The sequence below is a fragment of the Ascaphus truei genome, chromosome 3 (assembly GCF_040206685.1).
Source record: "Ascaphus truei isolate aAscTru1 chromosome 3, aAscTru1.hap1, whole genome shotgun sequence".
In the NCBI taxonomy this organism is placed as follows: Eukaryota; Metazoa; Chordata; class Amphibia; order Anura; family Ascaphidae; genus Ascaphus; species Ascaphus truei.
In genome coordinates, this window is record NC_134485.1 from 1,490,510 (window position 1) to 1,514,406 (window position 23,897).

At 45.9% G+C, this 23,897-nt stretch overlaps 1 protein-coding gene across 1 annotated transcript in view; it reads left to right on the plus strand.

The window, feature by feature from the left end:
* The window catches only part of LOC142491232 (vomeronasal type-2 receptor 26-like), a 118,777-nt gene that overhangs the window by 92,809 nt on the left and 2,071 nt on the right, over nt 1-23,897 (plus strand). The window contains exons 4-5 of the mRNA XM_075593499.1: nt 2,169-2,396; nt 8,722-8,860. Coding sequence (XP_075449614.1) covers nt 2,169-2,396; nt 8,722-8,860 — 367 coding nt within the window. The remainder of the gene's footprint in view (nt 1-2,168; nt 2,397-8,721; nt 8,861-23,897) is intronic.

The following is a 23,897-nucleotide window of genomic DNA, read 5'->3' on the forward strand; positions in this document are numbered from 1 at the left end:
GGGGGGCTACGGAAATGAGCCCCTGATTAGAATAATGCCCACCCAGGGGGCATGTACTACCTTGCTTCTCACGTGAGCTGGCAAGGGGTCATTGGGTGGAGGTAATTGAGAACCAATGCCTGAATGAATTGCCAATCCTGTACCTGATTGCTTCATTGTCCAACCCATAAGTAAGTGTCCATATTCTGTGTGTTATTTGTATATTTTGTGTGTTCACCCTCTTTAAGGAATAAACTATATTTATCATATCATAGTCGCATTCAATTCAACCCAGATATTTTGGTGTGTATTATATGGCCCTGTACTAGCTACCGTGACAGATAAATTCTCTGCTACGGCATTCTGGTCATACCAAGTCTTTTGCTGTGTCTGAGCAGCCCTAAGGTTGTCCTGTGCCAACCCCATAAGCATCTCAAACCGGTCTCTGAGATCTACCACATACTGAAGCACATAAGCATCAGTATTAGGAGTCTCCCCTTCCCATCCCTCATGGAATAGGTCCAGAGGTCCCCGTACCCTGCGACCATATAACAGCTCAAAGGGAGAGAAGCCTGTAGATTCTTGCGGTACCTCTCGTTATGCAAACAGCAAGGGCTGCAGGTGAATCTCCCAGTTTTTGCTCTCTGCCTCTATAAAGGTTTGCAGCATCTGCTTCAGGGTATTGTCGAACCTCTAACATAGTCCGTTGGTTTGGGGGTGGTAAGGGGTCGTGCACTGATGCTTCACCCCGCACGCCTCCAAGAGACACTGTAACAATTCTGACATGAATTGTGACTCTTGATCGGTTAGGATCTCGCTAGGGAAACCTACCCTAGTAAAAATGGTCAATAATGCTTTAGCTACTGCCCTAGCATCAATGGTGGCACGCGCAACTGCCTCAGGGTACCAGGTAGCCAAGTCCACCACCGTGAGGATGTAGCACGTCCGGACCAACTCAGAATCATGAGGGGTCCCACAAGGTCCATGGCTACCCTCTGGAAGGATTCCCCTATAACCGGTAACAGGTTCAGGGGTGCCTTCACACAGTCGCCCGACTTACATAATCGCTGGCAGGCTTCACAGGACCGGCAGAAATCTGCCACCTTCCTGGATGCCCCCGGCCAGTAGTAACGCTGCAACAGCTGGGCTCTCGTCCGAGTGAGCCCCTGATGCCCCGCTAGTGGAATAGAGTGGGCTTCCCGCAACAATTGCTGCCTATATTCCATGGGTATCACTAGCTGTCTCTTCCCTGTCCAGACCTCATCTAACCCCTTGGTCCCTTGATCTCCATACAGCAGCCCACGGTGCCACAAGTAGTAATCAGACCCGTCCCCTGGCTTATACTCGGACGCCCGAAGACTCATGCCCTCCAAGCTGGGGTCTGATTACACCACATCCCTAAACTGGATACCTAACTCTGGCCTCTCTCCGGTCATACCTGAGTCAGGGGTACAGGGAACAGGGACAGGGAACAGTAAGTCAGGGTCAGAATGCGACTTAGTCTGGCTTACCTGCCTGGTCTCCGCAGAGACTGCTGGAACCGTTGGTCCCAATGGCAGGGGGACAGGGGCTGGTTATGCTGCAATCCTTGCTGACTTGCTCCTGGTGATCGCTGCAACAGGGGCCAGCTCAGTTGTAAAAACTCAGGTTACATGCCCCAAATTATTGCCAAGTAGGACCTCGGCGTCTAACCCGGGCAAAACCCCCACCTCCCTCATGCCACGTCCGGCACCCCAATCAAAAAATACCCAGCAACCTGGATGGACCGCGGTCCTCCATTTGGCATGGTCACTTGCATCCCGGTGCCTGGGAGCAAATCCTCTGGCCGCACCATATCAGGGCGAACCAGAGTCACGGTGGCACCGGAGTCCAGCAAGTTGTCCGCCTGCCGGTCAGACTGTTGTTAATGTCTGGGAAAAATAAACTCAGCTTCTTTCAAATGTTGTAATCAGTAATATGAGAAAGTATGACACATGGATGTTGTCATTAATGGAACCTTTTCAGATTGAATAATTGTTCAAATGAAAAACTAACAAATCATTTTCAACAGAAGGACTTGGATATATTAGGAATATGTCTATTAGTTGGAAAAAGATTAAAACATAATGCATTCTTGAGTCGCCCGAGTTCCTTGTTGAAGATTTCAGTCACATCCAGTTGCAGAAATGATCCTTCTCTTTCTTCTTTAGCTCAGTAACTACCTGAAGAATGTGCATTTTACATCCGCATCTGGGGAGGAGATTTTCTTTACTAGCGAAGGGGATGTGCCTGGAAAGTATGACATTATAAACTGGTTCATATCACACGACTATCGGGTACCTGGGGTGAAAGTTGGAAGCTTCAACCCTTTCTCCCCAGGGGGTGAACAGCTCATTATAAAAGAGAGCATTATCCAGTGGCACCCTGATGTTACAGAGGTAAGAGGCCCGGCAATTTTATTTTTGTATTTATAAAAGATTTTTCCAGGAAGTAATACATTGGGAGTTAACTCGTTTTCAAGTATGTCCTGGGCATAGAGTTAACATTACAAATAATACATGGTTACAATACATAGTTAAATAAGTGAACACATTATATACAAGACATTGCATGCACAGTTAAAGATAATATATATTATGGGTGTATGTAACAGGTACAGACCAGATTAAAATGTGAGACAGCTTTAGTTTTGAAAAAATTTAGACTAATGGTGGCTGTGTCAGTCTCTGGTATATTGTTCCAGTTTTGGGGTGCACAGCAAGAGACGGAGCGGCCAGATACGTTGCTGAACCTTGGGACCATGAACAGTCTTTAGGAGTAAGATCTCAGATGATAAGTGCGGCATGGGGTAGGGGTGAGGAGCTGTTTAGGTAGACGGGTAGCTTGCCCAGGAAGTATTTGAAGGTATGACAGGAGAGATTAATTTTGCGCCTAGACTCAAGTGATGACCAATCTAGTTATTTGAGCAATTCACAGTGATGTGTGTTGTAGTTGCATTGGAGAACAAAATGGCATACTGTATTGAATTGTAGAGGGTATCAAGTTTGCTAAGGTGGGTTTGGGGTGCAAGCCATATACTATGTCTGTGACGAGCAAAGGATTAATCAGGCCTAAAATAAAGGTTGGTGAGGGAATATCCCTAATTGGGTGCTTCCAATAATTTCAGTGGTGCTGTGAGGCAATCAATAGCATGATGTGGGCAGGGTTCCAGACCCTCTTTGATATAATAAACAGTCTCAAGTGTCCCAACACTTATGCTTAAAGAAATTGTGTGGTAGCATGCTCCATAGCATGTCCGGGAAAAAGTCTTCTAACCTGTACCAGTGAGCCTCCACTCTATCCGGCGATCCCTCTCTGAGCGGGCTTCCAAATTCTCCAGTGGCTCCACTTCAGAAATCCTGTGTACAAAGTGTAAACTTACACTGCCGGCACAGCCTCCGGTGTGTTGCTTGTTGGGGGTGGACCCTGCTCCGTGGCGTGCGTCCGCCCCAGTCGTCAGATCATAGGTGAGGTAGTGGGAAATGAGCACTGCAATCAGGATAAGGCCGGAGACAAAAGTGCTATTCAAAAAAACTTTATTGCGGCATCAAAGACTTTATCCATTGCGGACGAAACGCGTCAGAGGATCATCCTCATGTTTTTTTAACTTTGGCTTTGATGCCGCAATAAGGTTTTTTTGAATAGCACTTTTGCCTCCAGCCTGATCCTGATTGCAGTGCTCATTTCCCACTACCTCACCTAAAATAAAGGTTATACCCGGCTGATTAATCCTAACTCGCAATGGGGATGATTCGGTTAAAAGTATTTGCCCTGTCCTAGCCTTTTTAACCCCCATTTGCAGGCTATTCCATGCCTGCTGTGATGAAAAGTAAATGTATTGCCTGCTATATCCTTTTTAGACACAAGATGGAGTAGTGAGCGCCAAAGCCAGCGCTGATTGAAGAAGTGTGGCAAAAGTTAAAGAGCCGTTTGTAGAATGGGTATACATTTCTATCGGTTTGACCCTGTAACTACAAGTCATTTGAATAAGTGGCTTGCGGTTAAGTTCTGAAGGGTTTTACCGATAGAATGTATCCGTGCCTTGTTAGCTCCGTAACTTGAAAGGCGGAAAGTCAATTGACCTGAGATTTCGGTGAACTTGGCTCCCACAAGCCGGCATTTCAATTAAGGGGGCTAACTCGGGAATGGCGGCACCCAGCACCCTGGTTTTTGGTGTGCAAGTGTAAATAAATAAAACACGAAGGTACATATAAAAGTTACAGTGATGGTACTCCCAGAACATGAAGTTTTAATAAAGTGTGTGAAACTGTAAATGTAAAATGTCCAGGCAGGAACAGTTTTTCTGAGAGCCCAGGAAAAATCCTTTGGCATGTAAATATGCTAAGGGTGAATGAGCTGAGGGCATTTCCTTTCCTGTACTTCAAAGGGGTCCCGCTAAGCCAGGGACCCTCAGTCTAGCAAAAGTGACAGGGATGAAAAGCCCCAGAGCACCAAATTATAAACCTGGCAGGAATTCTGATAAGTACCAGATCCTGGGCCATTGACACCTTAGGGCCAAACCCCAGACTAAGGGAAAGTCTTTTTGCCCGTTTTTTTGCAAACTGCGGGCAAAACGGTGATTGGTAGGTTAAGAAATCACACGGCGGGGATTGCGTGTACATGTTAAAGATATACGCTGGATTCGCTATAACTGTGCCCCCCGGACTATACTCAGGGTGACCAGATTTGATTTATGATGTGACTACGCTTTACGCAGGATTTCGTTCAAGCACAGTGGTAGCGGTTCCAGAAGAGAAGGGGTTAATAACATCGCAACTTCGGATTTACCCCAAAGTTCGGAATTCGTTAGCCCTGGTGACTTCCGGACGAATTCTAACAAAGTTCTACGAAATTCTTTGATTTGGCCAAGTTATTAGATAGGCAAGTTGTGATCTAGCCAAAGTGGACTTTAAACAGAGACTGAATTTCTTGCGCTTTCTCGCAAAGGACAATTTATTTTGTTTCCCCATCCCAGTAAGTGTTGTTTTAAGTATATTCTGAAGTTGTCGTGTGTTTGACTATCAAGGAAATAAATCACAATTTATTTTGCGCCTTGTTCTGTTCAATCGAATACCAAGAAATATAAAAGTGTTTGCAAAGTTGTGTCCACCGTGACATGCTTTGTATTAATTGGTGGCAGCGTGTGGGATTCTGATTGAACCTATACTATAGTCTCATGCGGGATTCTGTAGTATAGTGGAGACCTCGTAGCTTGCAAGCTCCTCAGACAAGTGGCAACTGACACACACTTCTAAAGAGCACAAGAGACTTCATTTACCCATTCCCCGAAGGCACCATGCGTAATCGCACAGGAAGGTTCCGATCGTGGAACAGAGAGAAGGTCGTGGAGAGATGTGCGGGGTATTGTCACGATGGACACCAACTTTATCAACGCATTTATATTTCTGGGTACTCGATTGAACAGAACAAGTTGCAACATAAATTGTGATTTATTTCCTTAATAGACAAACAGACGATATCTGCAGAATACACTTAAAACAACAGTGAGCGGCTCCAGCTTGCGCTCCTTGGTAAGTGTGCTCCCCCCATCAGCCTACACCCGGTAACGGGATTGTTTATGTATTTTAGTCTGTTATATTCTATACCTTGGCACTTGGGGCATCAGCCATTACCGGGTCCTTTTGTGCTGAGAGTGTTTGCTCATTTTTAGTAGTCCAGCAGCGGTTTAGTAACCGTATGTATGGAGGTATTGTGGTCTATTAGGACCCAATTTTAATTACTTAAAGTGTGATTTTATTATGTATGTTATGTTATATGATTAAACTGTGCTTTTTACCATACAGTTGTCATGTGAGTTCTGGTGGGTTACAGTTACATGTAGTATGCCTGTTACTCTATGAGCCAAGCATAGCCTACCAACCCATTTGATTTATATTGTTTATCATCATTACTGGGCTTTAACCCCCGGTGCGCTCTGTGCGCATTTTTTTTGTTTATTTTTGGGGACTCCATCTTTAGAGCCCCCTTTTAGGAGTACTGTGAGGAGGTGCTCAATCACAGTTAGCTGCAAGGGGGGACCCACATATTTGGACGACTCGAGCGTGGATAGTTCACCTGCAGTTCTACACTTAAAACAACACTTACTGGGATAAGGGCAATAAATAGATTGTCCTTCACCTGTAAGCGCAAGAAATGCAGATTTGATTTAAAGATCCCGTGGCCAGATCGCAACTTGCCGATCTAATATCTCAGCCACCTCAAAGAATTTCATAGAGATTCGTTAGAATTCGTTCGGGAGTCACCGGGGCTAACGAATTCCGAAGTTTGGTGTAAATCCGTAGTAGCATTGTTATTAACCCCTTGCCTTCTGGAACGGCTGCCGCTGTGCTCTTGCGTAAAAGTAGTCACATCATGGATCATAGGAATCACACCGGGCACAGTTATAGGCAATTCCTGGGTACATCTAACATGTGCACCCAATCCCCATGTGAGAACTTTTTAACCCACCAATAGCCGCGTTGCCCGCAGTTTGCAAAACCAGGCAATAAGTCTTCCCATTTTGCAAAGCTCATGTGTCAGCTTGACACCCGGGCAACTTAGCATACCTGGTGTACACCCTCTTTCTGGCGCCTCTTAGTCTGAGGTTTGCCGCAAAGGTGTCAATGGCCCGGGATCTATGACTTCCTAGGAATCCGGCCATGTAAACATTAGGGTGCTCTGAGGTCTTTCATCCCTGTCACTCCTTTAGACTGAGGGGCACCTGGTCAGCGGAATCCCTTTGAAGTGTCAGGAATATAATACCTGCAGCTCATTCACCCCCAACCTATCTACAGGTCAGAGGAATTTGTCCCAGGCTTATAGAACCAGTTCTGCCCATACAGTTTAAATACACAGTTTACACACTTTATTAAAACATTATGTTCTGGGTGTATTTTTACTGTAATTCTTTCATGTAAAGTCATGTTGAGGTTTATTACATATGCACACCAAAAACCAGGGTGCTGGGTGCTTCCGTTCTCGAGTTAGCCTTTCTAATTGAAATGCCGGCTTCAGGAAGCCAAGTTCACCGAATTCTCACGTCAAGTGACACAGTTCCCACGTTAAGTGACACAGTTCCCACGTTAAGTGACACAGTTCCCACGTTAAGTGACACAGTTCCCACGTTAAGTGACACAGTTCCCACGTTAAGTGACACAGTTCCCACATTAAGTGACACAGTTCCCACGTTAAGTGTCACAGTTCCCACGTTAAGTGACACAGTTCTCACGTTAAGTGACACAGTTCCCACGTTAAGTGACTGGCCGCCTTTCAAGTCAGAAAGCTAACCGAAGAACGGGTACATTCTATCGGTAGAGCTTACCTTCTGGTTTTATTTGCGATTTCCGTAATGCACTGTTAAATTGTTATTTTTGTTATATATTTTTTATGCTGGCTAGCAATTATATTGTAGCTTAGAATTATTTTAATACATTATTTCTATAAAGAGATCTGGTTTTTGACATTTACGTGTATTATATTTCAAGAGGTCCCATGGTAGAACCTTGGATGGGTTTTCAGAAAGAATTCTGAACTTTGGAGGAGTGAAGGCTAATAAAACTAAACATACATTGTCAAGAGGATTTACTCTAATTATGTTACTTTCCTAACAATCTTAATATATAAAATCCAAGGTTGGTACTAGCTGCGGTGAATCTGATTGGTCCTCAGCCTGTGGCCAATCAGATTGGTGGGTGTGACGTCACCCAACTGCCACTCTCTTCCCCTCGGCTCGCGCCACACACACACCACACACACACCACACACCACACACACACCACACACACACCACACACACACCACACACCACACACACACCACACACACACCACACACACACACCACACACCACACACCCCACACACCCCACACACCCGGCGCTCATCTCTCCCCTCACTCCGCTCATCTCTCCCCTCACTCCGCTCACCTCTCCCTCCGCTCCGCTGATCTCCATCCCCGGCGGGGGAACAGGCAGCGGCCAGGCAGGCTGCAGCTGCCTCGCGTCATCTCTCCCCTCCTTCCGCTCATCTCTCCCCTCCCTCCGCTCACCTCTCCCCTCCCTCCGCTCACCTCTCCCCTCCCTCCGCGCACCTCTCCCCTCCCTCCGCTCCGCTGATCTCCATCCCCGGCAGGGGAACAGGCAGCGGCCAGGCAGGCTGCAGCTGCCTCGCGGCGTCTAAGATGGCGGCGGCAGGAAAAAAAACCTTCCTCCCTCGCGGCGCCTAAGATGGCGGCGGACGGAAGTAGAGGTAGGTGTCGCGTGTGTGTCGCTCTAGGTGACGTGTGTGTGTGTGTGACACTGTGTGTGTGTGACACTGTGTGTGTGTGTGTGTCGCGACCCCCCTGCCTTTCACACCCCCCTGCCTTTCACGCCCCCCCCCTGCCTTTCACGCCCCCCCCTCCTGCCTTTCACGCCCCCCCCTCCTGCCTTTCACAGCCCCCCTCCTGCCTTTCACGCCCCCCCCTCCTGCCTTTCACGCCCCCCCCTCCTGCCTTTCACGCCCCCCCCTCCTGCCTTTCACGCCCCCCCCCTCCTGCCTTTCACGCCCCCTCCTGCCTTTCACTCCCCCCCTCCTGCCTTTCACGCCCCCCCCCTCCTGCCTTTCACGCCCCCCTTCCTGCCTTTCACGCCTCCCCCTCCTGCCTTTCACGCCCCCCCTCCCTGCCTCCGGGCAACGCCGGGTATATCAGCTAGTGAATAATAAAACTGAGTGTTGTTTTTCTTAGAATAATTCCAGCCTCGCTCCTCGCTCAGTGTGCAGTGACAGCTGTGACCCTGGGTACAGGAAAGCTCCCCGTGAGGGACAGCCTGCCTGCTGCTATGTGTGTGTACGGTGTGCAGAAGGAGAGATCTCTAACACAACAGGTCAGTGTGCAGTGACAGCTGTGATCCTCGGTGTAGCGATGAGAGGGTTAATCAGGCCATTAATAAAGACATTATATCCAGCTGATTAACCCTAAATCTCATGTGGAGTGAAGGGGTTAAATGTACAGTATGTGCATTCCCATGATGTTTTTTCCCCTACACCACCTTGCTTGTCCCCATTTTGCAGTCTATTCCCTGACTGTGGTAATAAGAATGAATACAAACTGTGCTGTTAGCGTTTCAGACACAAGATGGCGTTGTGAGCGCTGAACCAAGCGCTGATTGAAGACGGGTGGCTGTGTGTGGGAGAGCCGCTTTGAAGGATAGGTATCTATTTCTAAGCACTAGACCTCGCAACCGCAAGGTTAATTGAATAAGTGGTTTGTGGTTAAACTGAAGTGGGTTCTGTCAAATGTATCTCTTGCTTTGTTAGCGTCTTAACTTGAAAGGGGAAAATATTTTGACGTGGGAACTGGGTTAACTATGGACCTCACATTATAGCCCTTTCAATTAAGTACGCTAACTTGAGAACGGAGTGGGCTAGCACTCTAATTTTTGGAGTGCAACTCAGAATAAAGAAACCATGCACCCACATATAAAGTTTATTCCAGTGACACAAGTGGAACATACTTTTATAAATAACATGCATTTTACTGTTTGGTTTTAAATGTCCAGGCTTGAAAGTTTTTTCTGCAAGCCCGGGAAAAATCCTTTAGCATGCAAATATACTAAGGTTGAATGAGCTGAGGGTATTTTCCTCTCCGTATTTCAAAGAGCCCCTTCTAAGTGGGAGTCTTTGAGTGTAGTGAAGTCCGAGTTGAAAAGCCTCAGAGATACAAAGTGTGAAAATGGCCGGGGTGTTGTATATATATATATATTTATACATGTATTTATATATATATAAAATAAAATAGTTTATTTGTAACATGGTAACGGGGACAGAGTGTGTCGAGGAGATTTTCTGTCCCGTGGAGTACTGCATTTTATTGTGATCAATATACATCAGTCTTTGTCTCCACCTTGTGGACTTTCAAGGTATATATGTCTCCACTATTCATATAGCACTGGGTCCATTACTTCACACAGCAATATTTGGCTTCCTTTACACCCTTTCAGTGTGTGCAACCTTAATGCTTATCTTGACGATATGTGTCCCTCACACTGAGCATTGCTCTTGGAACTTTGTTTCTAACCTATACGTCTGACTTTAAGCCAGAGACTTTATTTCTTCAGCTTTTGTTCAATGGACAATTTATTTTGTTTCCCCATCCCTGTACTGTAAGTGATTATTAAGTGTATTCTGAGGTTGTCGTGTGTTTGTCTATAAAGGAAAGAAATGACAATTTATTTTGCCCGCCTTGTTATGCTCAATCAAGAATCCCAAAAATATAAAAGTGTTGATAAGTTCTTGTCGACAGTGACACTGGGTACAGGAAAGCTCCCCGTGAGGGACAGCCTGCCTGCTGCTATGTGTGTGTACGGTGTGCAGAAGGGGAGACTGTTACGGGAGACCAGGTCAAACACCTTTTTACTGGGATCATTCTCTGAGCAAAACAAGTTACTAATACAAATTGTCATTTATTTAATTGAAACAGACATACACACAGTCGATTACAAAAAAAAAAAGAAAAACACACTTACTGAGATCTGGGCGACAAATCAAGACATTCCTAGGTGAAATAAGAGGTAAGACAAAGTCTTTAGGTTGACCGAGACTTGTCCCAAAAAGTCATGGAACTCAAATCGGCATTAAGTTCCTGACGCCATGTCATGGAAGACCAGTACTTTTAACACATTTATACCTGGAATCATAGGAGAATCATGAATGGACGTACACACAATGTTACATAATTACACTGAAAATACACTTACTGGGACGGGGTCAAACAAAATAAATTGTTCCCAAAACGAAATCTTGAAAAAACAAGTCTCCAGGAGTAATTTCCCAGGAGCGGGAGTTGCTCGCAAAATGGCTTGAAACGGTCCACGGTCAGCAGCGCTACCTGCAACTGCTGTGTACTCCGACGGACCTGCTTCTTTTGTTCTCTGCTGTAATCGCACTTGGAATCTTTAACCCTTACAAAACCTTAGAGGGTTCATGCAAGAATCTTGTTAAGCTTGCACAAATCCTGTAGAATTGATTCCAGATGGGCTGCAGGAATTCTTAAAGAGTTTAAATCCCTATCTCTAACCAGTGAAGCCAATCCCTCCGTGGGAAAAAGTTTTCCCACCTATCCTGGAGTTGCCAATACTTTGGAACCCTGGCAGAGGTGACTTCTCATTCTGCTAAGAGCATGTGCCAACTTAGCACCTCTGCTCCTTAGCATATGAGACCCAGCCCCTCTCCCTGGCTACACTAAGTCTGGGCTAGCCATTATTTGCCAAACTGCCCAGACATTACACTAGAATGGGGGTACTTGAGGATCCCCTCCCTGACTAACACCTTGGGGACACTGAGCCCATTCAACTAAGGGCTTTTACAGACAGTGTGGCACCAAGCCAGTGGGATGCTGCACCTCCTCAGCTCATTTTGTCACTAGACGCATACTAAGTGGGGGCTACAATAACTGAGTAATTCCCGGTCACCGGGGTCTGAATGAAAGCCCAAAGGTGCCTAACATGTTTGAAACACTATTTGAGGGGACTTTCATTCATCAAAATTTAAACAAACTTATAACATTTATGCTATGGGTGTTTTTCATGTTTCTCCCTGAACTACGCGCACAGCAAGTTTCAGAGCGCTAGGGGCTTCCTAACAAAAGTTGCCACAAAGCCACTTTTATTCCTCAAGAGTTTTTTTCTCGCGCCACTTTATACCTGATGAGTGTTACGATTGTGCTAGCCTCAAACCAAGACCGGACCGCGGGGCTGAGGTGGGGTTATATAATTACCGACCTTAGTCCACACAGACTGATCCGGAGTGTGAAATCCATAGTCGTACATAGCAGGTCAGGATTGGAGAAGGCAGCATCGTCGTTATTCAAGCAGGAGTTCGGCAATAGGTCGACAGGAGCTCCAAGCTCCAGCGTAGGCGCGTGAGCGTGGGAGTTTCATCTGTGAGAGATGTGGGTTCGGCCCATGATGCCGGTGTCTGTAGAAGGAGACAGCAGGCTGGCTCAGGAACACCGCAGGGCAGCACTGGGGCAAACCAGCGCTTCAGCACAGGAGTCCAAAACCGGCCTTCGCGTGGAGAGTAGCGTCAGGCCTCAGGAAATGAAAGGTAACTTCTGCTAGGGGAGAATTCAGCAGGTATCAGGAACCAGTGCTGGCAAACCAATGCTTCAGAGACAGAGGATGAGACACGCACTCAATATCAAGGGTAATAGAGGTGGGGTACTTAGCTGCCGTTGCGCTGGTCCTGGGGAGCTCCTGTAGTCCCAAATGTTCTAGTACAAAGAAGAAGAAGCAGCCTTCACCTTGAGAAAGGCAGTATTAGACTGCCGAAACGTTGGACTTTATGGCATATTAAACCTCCTTTTGAGTAAGACCGTGTGCCTGCTTCTTCTTCTTTAAACCAATGCTTCAGCACAGGAGTCCATGACAGGTCTCTGCGTGGGGTGTATCAGCAGACCACAGGAACACAGGAACTGAGGGATCTGCGTGTAGAGTAACATGAGGCCTCTGGAACACTGGAAGACAGGCCTCTGCGTAGAGAGTAACAGCAGGCCTCTGTGAACTAATAATTAGAACTAGAAAGGTTAGTACTCAAACAAAACAAGCCAGGAGGCTTGTGGCTGAACACAGTAACGTCCAGAGAAGAATTATGCTCAGCACTGGATCAGTGCCAAAGCCCAGCATATAAAGGGCAGTGAGCCAATCACAGGAGGAAGGTGTGTGAGAATTCCTCCAATGATGGAGCACCGGCTAGGGCAGCAGAGATAGCTATCACAGGTGCTTATAGATTGCCAGAGGGAGTAATTAGAAACTGCTCAGTTCTGCAAGGCTATAAGCAAAAGCAGAACCGGATTCCTTACAGTGAGAAAGACTCTGAACCCCTATACTGACTTCTGGGGGTTTGGGCATATTCTGGGGTACCCTGGAATGTGATTTCCCCCTGCCCGGTCTTACTGTTCTGGTCTGTGCTGAAACAGGGAAATCTGGCAATGAGCTGCAAACTGCTTCATAGGGAGGAGTTTGTCCGGTTGTCTGTGTCTTCATGTCCCCAGGACACACTGGCACCCCATGGCCTTAATGAAGGCTTCATTTTCTCCTCATTCCTTTCATAGGGCTAGAGGGATCCTGGTATACAGATATTTAATTTTTAGCGTAGAAGGAGTCGTTTTGACTTTTTAGGCGGCTCCGCCTAGCACATTCCTACACCTCCCACATCATACATTTACACATTTTACTGTCAGTCTTCATTTATGGCCTCCATTACACTCCTTGTGTGCATCATTCACACGCCTTTTAGCCATTAGCCTTTACTGGTGCGTTTGTTTGCTATGGTCTGACCTACAGTATATATCATGCATTTCCATCTCCAGTGACTGTATCAGTTTATATTCTCACTGCAGGATTCCCTCATACTAGAATTCCCCCCCCCCTTCCCCTCCCACCTCCCCCCCCTTCCCCTTCCACCCCCCCTTCCCCTTCCACCCCCACGTCGGCTCCTAGCTTACACGTGCACGCGCAGATCAGTTACTGCCTCCGCATGATTCTCTGAGACCGCGAGTTGATGCGGTAGTCTGCTAGTGCAGTTTTATATAGGATATAAGTGCCCCGACGGTCACTCTTAGCCTCGCTTAAAGGTGTTTACAGGGATAGTGCTCCGTTATTTACAAGTACTGAGGAACCTTGCCTGCAGCAATACTATAGCTGACTTGCCGTGTTTGGTATTCTGCATAGCATCTGTGAGGTTCTATCCTTCAGCTTATACCACTACCCAGCCCTCTGATTTATGTGTGAGATACCAGCCTGCCCCCTAGTATCAGTGTCTCCCTCATTGGGATACTGACCTCCCCCACGACCTATAGTCAGGATACTTACCTCTGATTTTAGCCACGCAGGTTAATATAGGTCAACACACCCCTGGAGTACAGCACCCAGAGGGTTACCTCAGGTCATTCTGACACTGATATGGGCATACAGATCCCTACAGAGGAGCATAGCTGATTGAACATTACCACTACTGATATACATAGTGTATTTGTTTTATATGTCTATCAGTTGCTACTGGTCACACCTATCATTAAGTACTAGGATATATTTTATCCTTGTGACCTGCAATCTCAGTACTTACCCGGACACACCTGGAGTAATCACCCACCACACAGGTCCGCATCAGGAACACTGTGTTGACATATTACCAGTGGTTTATTAAAATTATCTGGCACACATTATCAATTTGATCCGGATCCAATATGGCTATCTTTATTTAGGATCAACTCACCTTCAGTACGTCGTTCGATCAATATTTTATATATGTTGTTATTAATAAAGATTATGTTTTTAATCCATTCACTCATCTCCAGAGTGTGAACCTGAGTGCTACATTGGGTTCTCTCTCTCCCATATCTTCTACAGTGTTTACACCCAAAGCACCGTTCACATCATTATTTCACTGCGGCTGCAGCAGGGGTTCCCCTACTATCTCCATTGGGTACTCGATTGAACAGAACAAGTTGCAAAATAAATTGTGATTTATTTCCTTGCTAGACAAACACACGACAACTTCAGAATACACTTAATACAACACTTATGGTGATGGGAAAAAACAATTAATTGTCCTTTGTACGAAAGCGCAAGAAATGCTGTCTCTGTTTAAAGTCCCGTGGCTATATCGCAAGTTGACGATCTATTAACTTGGCCAAATCAAAGTATTTTGTAGAAGTTCGTATGAATTCTTTCGGGAGTCCCCAGGGCTAACGAATTCCGGAGTTTGGGGTTAATTCTTGGTTCCGATGGTATTAACCCCTTATGTACTTGATCCCCTACCGTTGTGCTTGAACGAAGTCCTGCGTAAAGCGTAGTCACATCATGAATGATATCTTGATCACACTGGGGATAGTCCGGTGGGCACAATTATTGGCTGATCAAGGCTATCCTTAACATGTGCACCCAGTCCCCTCCGTGTGAATATTTCACCCACCAATCTCCGTCTTTCCCGCAATTTTCAAAACCGGGCAAAAAGGCTTTCCGGTTTGCAAAGCGCATGTGTTAGCCTGACTGTCATGGTAGCTAGTACAGGGTTATAATATACACCAAAATATCTGGGTTGAATTGAATGCGACTATGATATGATAAATATAGTTTATTCCTTAAAGAAGGTGAACACACAAGATTGCACAAAGAACAGACAAAATATAGCACTTACTTAGGGCTTGGACAATGAAGCAATCAGGTACAGGATTGGCAATTCATTCAAGCATCAGGTAACAAGTAGTTGTAGAAAAATGAAGACAATGGGCATAGAGCTTACACTCGTTTATATGGAGTTTCAGCCCCATACCCTAACATTGGGTGCAAGGCATTGGTTATCAATTACCTCCACCCAATTATCCCTTGCCACCTCACTTGAGGAGCAAGCTAGTACCTGCCCACTGGGTGGGCATTATTCTAATCAGGGGCTCATTTTCCTAGCCCCCCTCCCACAAGACTGGCATCGCCTAGTCTGCTTGGGACAGGAAAACCTTTGTCTCAAGGTGTGAAACACAACACTTATCACAAGTACCCATGTCCTTCTCTCCTTTTGTCCTAGAACTCTTAATCCAGAGTGGTGAGCCTTCCATACATGGGTTTCCCTCAGACACCCTGACACCCTGTGGCAATTAACATTCCTTCTGGGCCAGTGGCTTTCGAAATATCAGGGATGCAGAGTACATTTTTAATGTTGAACATATATGAAAATAATCCGTTCTGTGGGTCTGAGCGGGCGAAATTTGCCAGGTCCTCATGCCAGAGGACCCTTGCCATAGTGGCCAAATATCAGCCTTCCACGACCCCCAGAACCGGAGATACAAAAACAAGTAAAATCCCCTATTAACTTTAATGCCGGATTTTCCGCTATAAGCTAAAAGAAATCACTGCGTTTCACTCTCCCATTGAAATCAATGGGCTCCGCCGCTATATACTTTAAATGGAGCAACTCCGCCTTTGAAGTCAATGGGAAAACCTTATTTTTCACGTTTACCCATTTTCCGTCTGGTTGATCGGAGAGGGCTGGAAATTGCCATGCAGTCATTCCGGAGCAGTGACTACATGCTTCCAAAATCCCAGCCCTCTGGTACTCACAGAACCGGAGATATGGGTTTTAACTTTACACACTTTCGGACTTAGTCGTTTCAAAGCCACGCGGCTTTCCTCCATCTGAATCAATATGGCCGGTGCTGCCATAGAATTCAATGGGACCTCCGCTACCATTGAAGTCAATGGGAAACCCACACTTTTTTACAGTTAACCATACTCCGTCCGGATCAGGGGAGAGGGCTAGAAATTGCCATGTAGTAATGCTGGAGCAGTGACTACATCCTGGCCAAATCCCAGCCCTCTGGTCCCCACGGAACCGGAGTTATGGGTTTTCAGTTTACAATGTTTTTCACTTAGTGTTTGAAAGCCATGCGGCTTTCTCCGCCATTACGGTCAATGGTGCGACCCTCGTAATGAGCGCGACCCTTTACCGGGATCATTAACTCCCAGACCCGGTTGGGGTCGAGTGAGGGCGTTCCTAGGGGCCAGGGGCAAAACGAATTTTATTCCTGAGTGCCCTAGAACAAACGTTCCCACGCCAATTGGACGTGAACTTGACCGGGGAGTGATCAAAGCTCTCTTCCAGATAATGTTTCCGCTTTTGCGGTCTGCGGGCCCAAATCGCCGGAATCTCCATAGGGTTATATGGGGCTGTAATGGCGACCTATGGAGACACTGTAAAATAGAGCCTGCAAAGGCAGGAAAAGGAACAAAGGGCCATAAACACAAAATTAACATTAACCCTTTCCCTCCCGTCTGGATCTCAGTGTATGTGGTTGCTGCATACACTGCATACACTGCAAATGTACAAACTCCAATAATTGTACCTATATACACATCTAGCAAATAAAACAGTTTGCCATGAGGCAGGGGAATAAAAATACATTCATTCCCTCTAAATGTGGGAAGAGGATACCCAAGGAACATACCTTTTGGTTATTGAAGCAGGGGAACATATGTATTGTAAAAATATTTCGGGTAACCCCCTCACCTCACTGATGGTGGAAGGGGGTGCCTAATGGGGTTGACTCCTTAATTACTTGCTTGGCACCCACCCCCCGTCACACTGACACCCATGCAACTTAGCATACCTGGGTTACACCCTTTTGTTGGCCCCCCTTAGTCTGGGGTTTGGCCCAAAGGTGTCAATGGTCCAGAATCTGCCACTTATCAGGATTCTGGCCATGTTTACATTATGGTGCTCTGAGGCTTTACACCCCTGTCACATCTTTAGACTGAGGGTCTCCGGCTCAGCGGGACCTTTTTGAAGTGCAGGGAAGAAAATACCCTCAGCTCATTCACCCCTAGCATATTTACATGTCAGAAGATTTTGCCCCGGCTCACAGAAGAAACTGTTCCTGCCTGTACATTTTAAATTCACAGTTTTATACTCTTTATTAAAACTTCATGTGACCGGTGTACCACGACTGTAATTTATATATGTATGTGTCACGGTGGACCCAGCTTATTAAGACTTTTAATTAACGGGATCATTGATTGAGCAAGCAGAGAGATAAAAATAAATTGTGTTTATTCACCTAACGAACGTACACAACTATGTTACACAAAAATACAGAAAAAAGACACACTTACTTTGGAAACTGTGATAACAGAACTAATCTTTCCTAATTGCAAACACACAGCAAAATATTCCAGGCTACTTCTCCTTCCTGTAGCCTCTTGCTGTTGAATTCGGGTCACTTATCCTCTGAGAAATATAGACGATTTACTCAGAACTGGAACTTCTCAAATGCGACTGAATCTCAGGTGAATCACACAAGATGGAACTGATGAAACTCTTAGATGGATCTAAAGTGCTGGGTTGGTGGGGGATACCACTGCAGTACTCTCGGGCCTGTTTATGTGTGGGTGTGTATTTTAGTGGTCCGTTTTGCCTTGGAGTGATTTGGGGGCGTGTCCGACGGGCACGTGACGTCATCACGTTTTGTGGGCGGTCCTACGTCGTCATTTTGGTGTGAAAACTGGGCATTTGAATGTGTATAAAAGTAAGCACCATTATTACAGTGTATACTCCTTGATAAAGTTTTTTTTTGGAACACGAAACGCGTAGGAGGGTTAGTGCCTCCACTTTTTTAGATGGATCAATAAAGAATTAATTTTTAAACATCTTTTGTTTGGTACCCACTCTTTGGCTGCTGCGCCAGAATCATCTTGTTCTTCATGTTTACCTCTCCGTCCTGTAGCCTCTTGCTGGTTGAATTCTGGTCACTTATCCTCTGAGAAATTTAAATGATTTACAGTACTCAGAGCTGGAACTCAAATGGGACTGAATCTCAGGTGAATCACACAAGATGGAACAGATGAATCTGATGAATCTTAGATGAATCTGTAAGGCTCGGGGAGCCACGCCGTCCTCTGCGCGCGCCTCACTCAACGGTATCGGCTCCCTGCACTGCCTCCTCTCCCGCTCCTGCCGCCGCGGGTCCTGCTGCCTCCCCGCATCTCACACGAGCGCGCGCGCGTGCACCCGCTCCTGCCTCATAAAGGCACAAAGTCCCGGACGGCGGGTACGCGCAATTCAGGCACATACTGACACAAATCCTGCCCTCAAATTCCACCCCAGAGAGCTCACCTGGCATTTGCCTCCTATCACAGCCTCACGCTGATACACACCTCCACAGTGCTGCTCTGCTATTGGACCCTTGCACCTACATATGCTCAGCTATTCCACTGGCACCTCGGCTGAGCATAGAACCTTTTGCTGTTCTCATCACTCTCTGCCTCCCTAGTGCTGACCTGTCTTTCAGTCCTGACCCTGTGTACCGAACCTGCTTCCTCCTCGACTACTCCGAACCTCGGGCACCCGACCTTGGCTTACAGCAATACGACTACTCCGAACCTCTGGCACCCGACCTTGGCTTACAGCAATACGACTACTCCGAACCTCTGGCACCCGACCTTGGCTTACAGCAAAACGACTTCTCCGAACCTCTGGCATCCAATCTTGGTTTACGGCAATACGACCACTCCGTTCTCTCCGCTCCCGACCTTGGCATAAGGTAATACGACTTTGTTCCTCTCTCTAACCCCGGACTTGGCTAACAGTAACTTCTATTACCCGTTCCTCTCCTGCCCCGGCCCGGATATCCAGACTATTCTACACTCAAGACGCGCCCTCGTGGCTGTGGGTGGTGTATTATCCATTCCCACCTCAGCACCGTGGTCCCGTCTCGTTTGTGGTGAGCACGGGGTGACAGAATTTTAGATGAATCTGACCTGTGCCAGGGCTTTTCAAACCTCTGGCGTCCGGGTCCCAGAAAACCTGCAGCCAAATCAAAAAACCTTAGAAACCTCCTAGCGACCAATCTAAAACACTCATACAGGGTTTCCCACCCCGGAGCCTTTTACCCGGGCAGGTGAAATATCCCCCTCTACCCCTTTGCCCCCCCCCCCACCCCCTTCCCACGGTGCGAGGCTCCACAGCGGCTGGCTGTTTAGCAAAGGTTGTTAGGTTTCCCTGTGTCAGGCCAGGATATGGGTGCTCTATAATAATGGCAGTGCCCATCTGGCCTCACACCTAGGCATCTCTGAGCCCTTTCAAGTATGGCACCTGGACAGACACAGTGGAGCCAAGCCAGGTAATCATCTGTGCCTTCCAGAATCCATGACTCAGAACGCCCTCAGCTCATATACAGGTCAGCAATATCTATACATTTTAAACTATTCCGTTTAATCAAAGATGTGGTGTCCTGTCTGCTGCGTGCAAAAAGTTATGAGTTCTTATTCTGGTGTCAGGCATGGAGTGAGTGTAAATATTCCCCACATTCATGAGCCTCCTCCTTGGCACACATTAGAAAAATAATTTTAAACTTTTAAAAAACTGAAATCTGCTCTGCTTCATAACCTTAGTGTGAGCACCTTCCTGAACCCCTACTCTAGGCTCAGGATACCTGTATCAGAGGATATCACTCAATCTCTCTATACAACTTTTGGGGTATCCCAGAACCCGGAACCCCGCTACATAGACACATTCTGCAAAGACTTTCTCCGCCAAACCAACCCTGAAACTTACAGCCTAGAAATCTCCCGATCCCAGCATTCCCGGAAAGGAAAAAAATCACATAATTCTTTAATGTCGCAAAATCAGTATACAGTTGCAGTAATACATTTTTGACATCTGGGTCCCAGAGCTGACACTCTAAGACCCTAACACAAGTCAGGGTTAACCAAGTGGGCTTGACCTTTATTATAAGCCAGGTTAACCCCTTCACGAAGCCCAGTGAAACGCGTAGAGTCGCTCCAGTGACGTCATCAGAGGAATCCAGAGATCTCCAGACCGCTCCCCCTTAGCATTGTGTTGGGCTGTCTCGTGAAAGTGAGAGCTCTCTCCAAAGACCCTCCTATCATCAGGACACCTACCTGCAGCCCCACAGACGATTAATTCGGATAGTGTGAAGCTGAGACAGAGAGGTCGGTGACGGAGGAAGCGGGGAGTAACCGAATCTGATGACATTGGCATTTTACAGTATGTGTCTGTATTCTTATGACACTGTGTAAGTGTTCATTTTATTGTTTCTATAAATTTATCTTTTATTGGATTACGCTATGGATGGTTTTTTCTTCTATACCCTGATTGGTGAAATTCCATGAGTGACATCCTGTATCATCATACCTGTTTGAAGTTTCACATCACATACCAGAGTCAAGCTCACTGCCACTGATCTCTGAAACGCCCGTATTTGATTGACACCACGTGAGTCTCCATTTGACCTAGTGTTGAACACACCTCACCATTTCATACTCTATTTGCACTATGTTATATTCCTCTTTCATTTCATATTGAACCTGCGCTCCCCTGAACTCTGAGAAATGAACCCCTTCACCGCCACAGTATGTTTGTGTATTAATAACATACACTTGCACACCAAAAACTAGGGTGCTGGATGCCTCCGTTCACGAGTTAGCCTGCTTTATTGAACCGGCTTTCTTGTGGGAACCCAAGTTCACCCGGTTCCCACGTCAATTGACCTACTTCTCACGGACATTAACTTTCTGCCTTTCAAGTTCTGCAGGCTAACGAGGTACGGATATATTGTATTGGTAAAACCACTTGAAATCTAACCGCAACCCAATTATTCAATTGCCTTGCAGTTACGGAGTCAAGAGCTTGAAATGGATACCCATCTAATACAGTAGACCTCCCATACACAGGGCTGGCTGTGTTGCTCACTACTCCATCTTGTGTCGCAATAGAATATAGCAGGCATTGCATTCACTACGATTACAGCAGGCAGATAATTGCCTGCAAATGGGGGTTAAAAAGGATGGGACGGGGCAAAGACAACAGTGCAATTACTTTTAACCCCTTCATTCCCAATGCGAGTTGGGGTTAATCAGCTGGGTATAATACGTTTATTTAGGCCTGATTACACTTTTCCTCGACACACCTCCCCCAATCAAAGTCCAGGAACTGCCCTGACCACTCCGTCCGGTGGCTGGGCTGACCTGCCAGCTCTTGAAGTTAGTATGTCCTGAGGGCTGTCCTGGCGGGAAACGCCATCAGCATTGCCATGCTCGCTTCCCTTCTTGTGCTGGATGGTAAAGTCAAAATCCTGCAAGGCAAGACTCCAGCGCAAGAGTTTAGCATTTACTGTAAATATTCATGCAGAAGAAAAATTTAAACCGCAAAATTGTAATCTAAACTCATAAGACAATTGCCCGTCTGTGCTCTAATAATATGTAAGGAAGCATCACGTTTCCAGTAGTATGGGCAGATATATAATTACTGTGTGTGGTATTACTGGGGGATATCCTGCGTATGGGCAGATATGTAATTACTGTGTGTGGTATTACTGGGGGATATCCTGCATATGGGCAGATATGTAATTACTGTGTATGGTATTTCTGGGGGATATCCTGCATATGGGCAGATATGTAATTACTGTGTATGGTATTACTGGGGGATATCCTGCGTATGGGCAGATATGTAATTACTGTGTGTGGTATTACTGGGGGATATCCTGCATATGGGCAGATATGTAATTACTGTGTATGGTATTTCTGGGGGATATCCTGCGTATGGGCAGATATGTAATTACTGTGTGTGGTATTACTGGGGGATATCCTGCGTATGGGCAGATATGTAATTACTGTGTATGGTATTACTGGGGGATATCCTGCGTATGGGCAGATATGTAATTACTGTGTATGGTATTACTGGATGATATCCTGCGTATGGGCAGATATGTCATTACTGTGTATGGTATTACTGGGGGATATCCTGCATATGGGCAGATATGTAATTACTGTGTATGGTATTACTGGAGGATATCCTGCGTATGGGCAAATATGTAATTGCTATGTATGGTATTACTGGGGGATATCCTGCGTATGGGCAGACATGTAATTACTGTGTATGGTATTACTGGAGGATATCCTGCGTATGGGCAGATATGTAATTACTGTGTATGGTATTACTGGGGGATATCCTGCGTATGGGCAGATATGTAATTAGTGTGTATGGTATTACTGGGGGATATCCTGCGTATGGGCAGATATGTAATTACTGTGTATGGAATTACTGGAGGATATCCTGCGTATGAGCAGATATATAATTACTGTGTGTGGTATTACTGGGGGATAACCTGCGTATGGGCAGATATGTAATTACTATGTATGGAATTACTGGGGGATATCCTGCGTATGAGCAGATATATAATTACTGTGTGTGGTATTACTGGGGGATATCCTGCGTATGGGCAGATATGTAATTACTATGTATGGAATTACTGGGGGATATCCTGCGTATGGGCAGATATGTAATTACTGTGTATGGTATTACTGGGGAATATCCTGCGTATGGGCAGATATGTAATTACTGTGTATGGTATTACTGGGGGATATCCTGCGTATGGGCAGATATGTAATTACTGTGTATGGTATTACTGGGGGATATCCTGCGTATGGGCAGATATGTAATTACTGTGTATGGTATTACTGGAGGATATCCTGCGTATGGGCAAATATGTAATTACTATGTATGGTATTACTGGGGGATATCCTGCGTATGGGCAGACATGTAATTACTGTGTATGGTATTACTGGGGGATATCCTGCGTATGAGCAGATATGTAATTACTGTGTATGGTATTACTGGGGAATATCCTGCGTATGGGCAGATATGTAATTACTGTGTATGGTATTACTGGGGGATATCCTGCGTATGGGCAGATATGTCATTACTGTGTATGGTATTACTGGGGGATATCCTGCGTATGGGCAGATATGTCATTACTGTGTATGGTATTACTGTGGGATATCCTGTGTATGAGCAGATATGTAATTACTGTGTATGGTATTACTGGAGGATATCCTGCGTATGAGCAGATATGTAATTACTGTGTATGGTATTACTGGGTTATATCCTGTGTAAGGGCAGATATGTAATTACTGTGTATGGTATTACTGGGGGATATCCTGCGTATGGGCAGATATGTAATTACTGTGTATGGTATTACTGGGGGATATCCTGCGTATGAGCAGATATGTAATTACTGTGTATGGTATTACTGGGTTATATCCTGTGTAAGGGCAGATATGTAATTACTGTGTATGGTATTACTGGGGGATATCCTGCGTATGGGCAGATATGTAATTACTGTGTATGGTATTACTGGAGGATATCCTGCGTATGAGCAGATATGTAATTACTGTGTATGGTATTACTGGGTTATATCCTGTGTAAGGGCAGATATGTAATTACTGTGTATGGTATTACTGGGGGATATCCTGCGTATGAGCAGATATGTAATTACTGTGTATGGTATTACTGGGGGATATCCTGCGTATGAGCAGATATGTAATTACTGTGTATGGTATTACTGGAGGATAT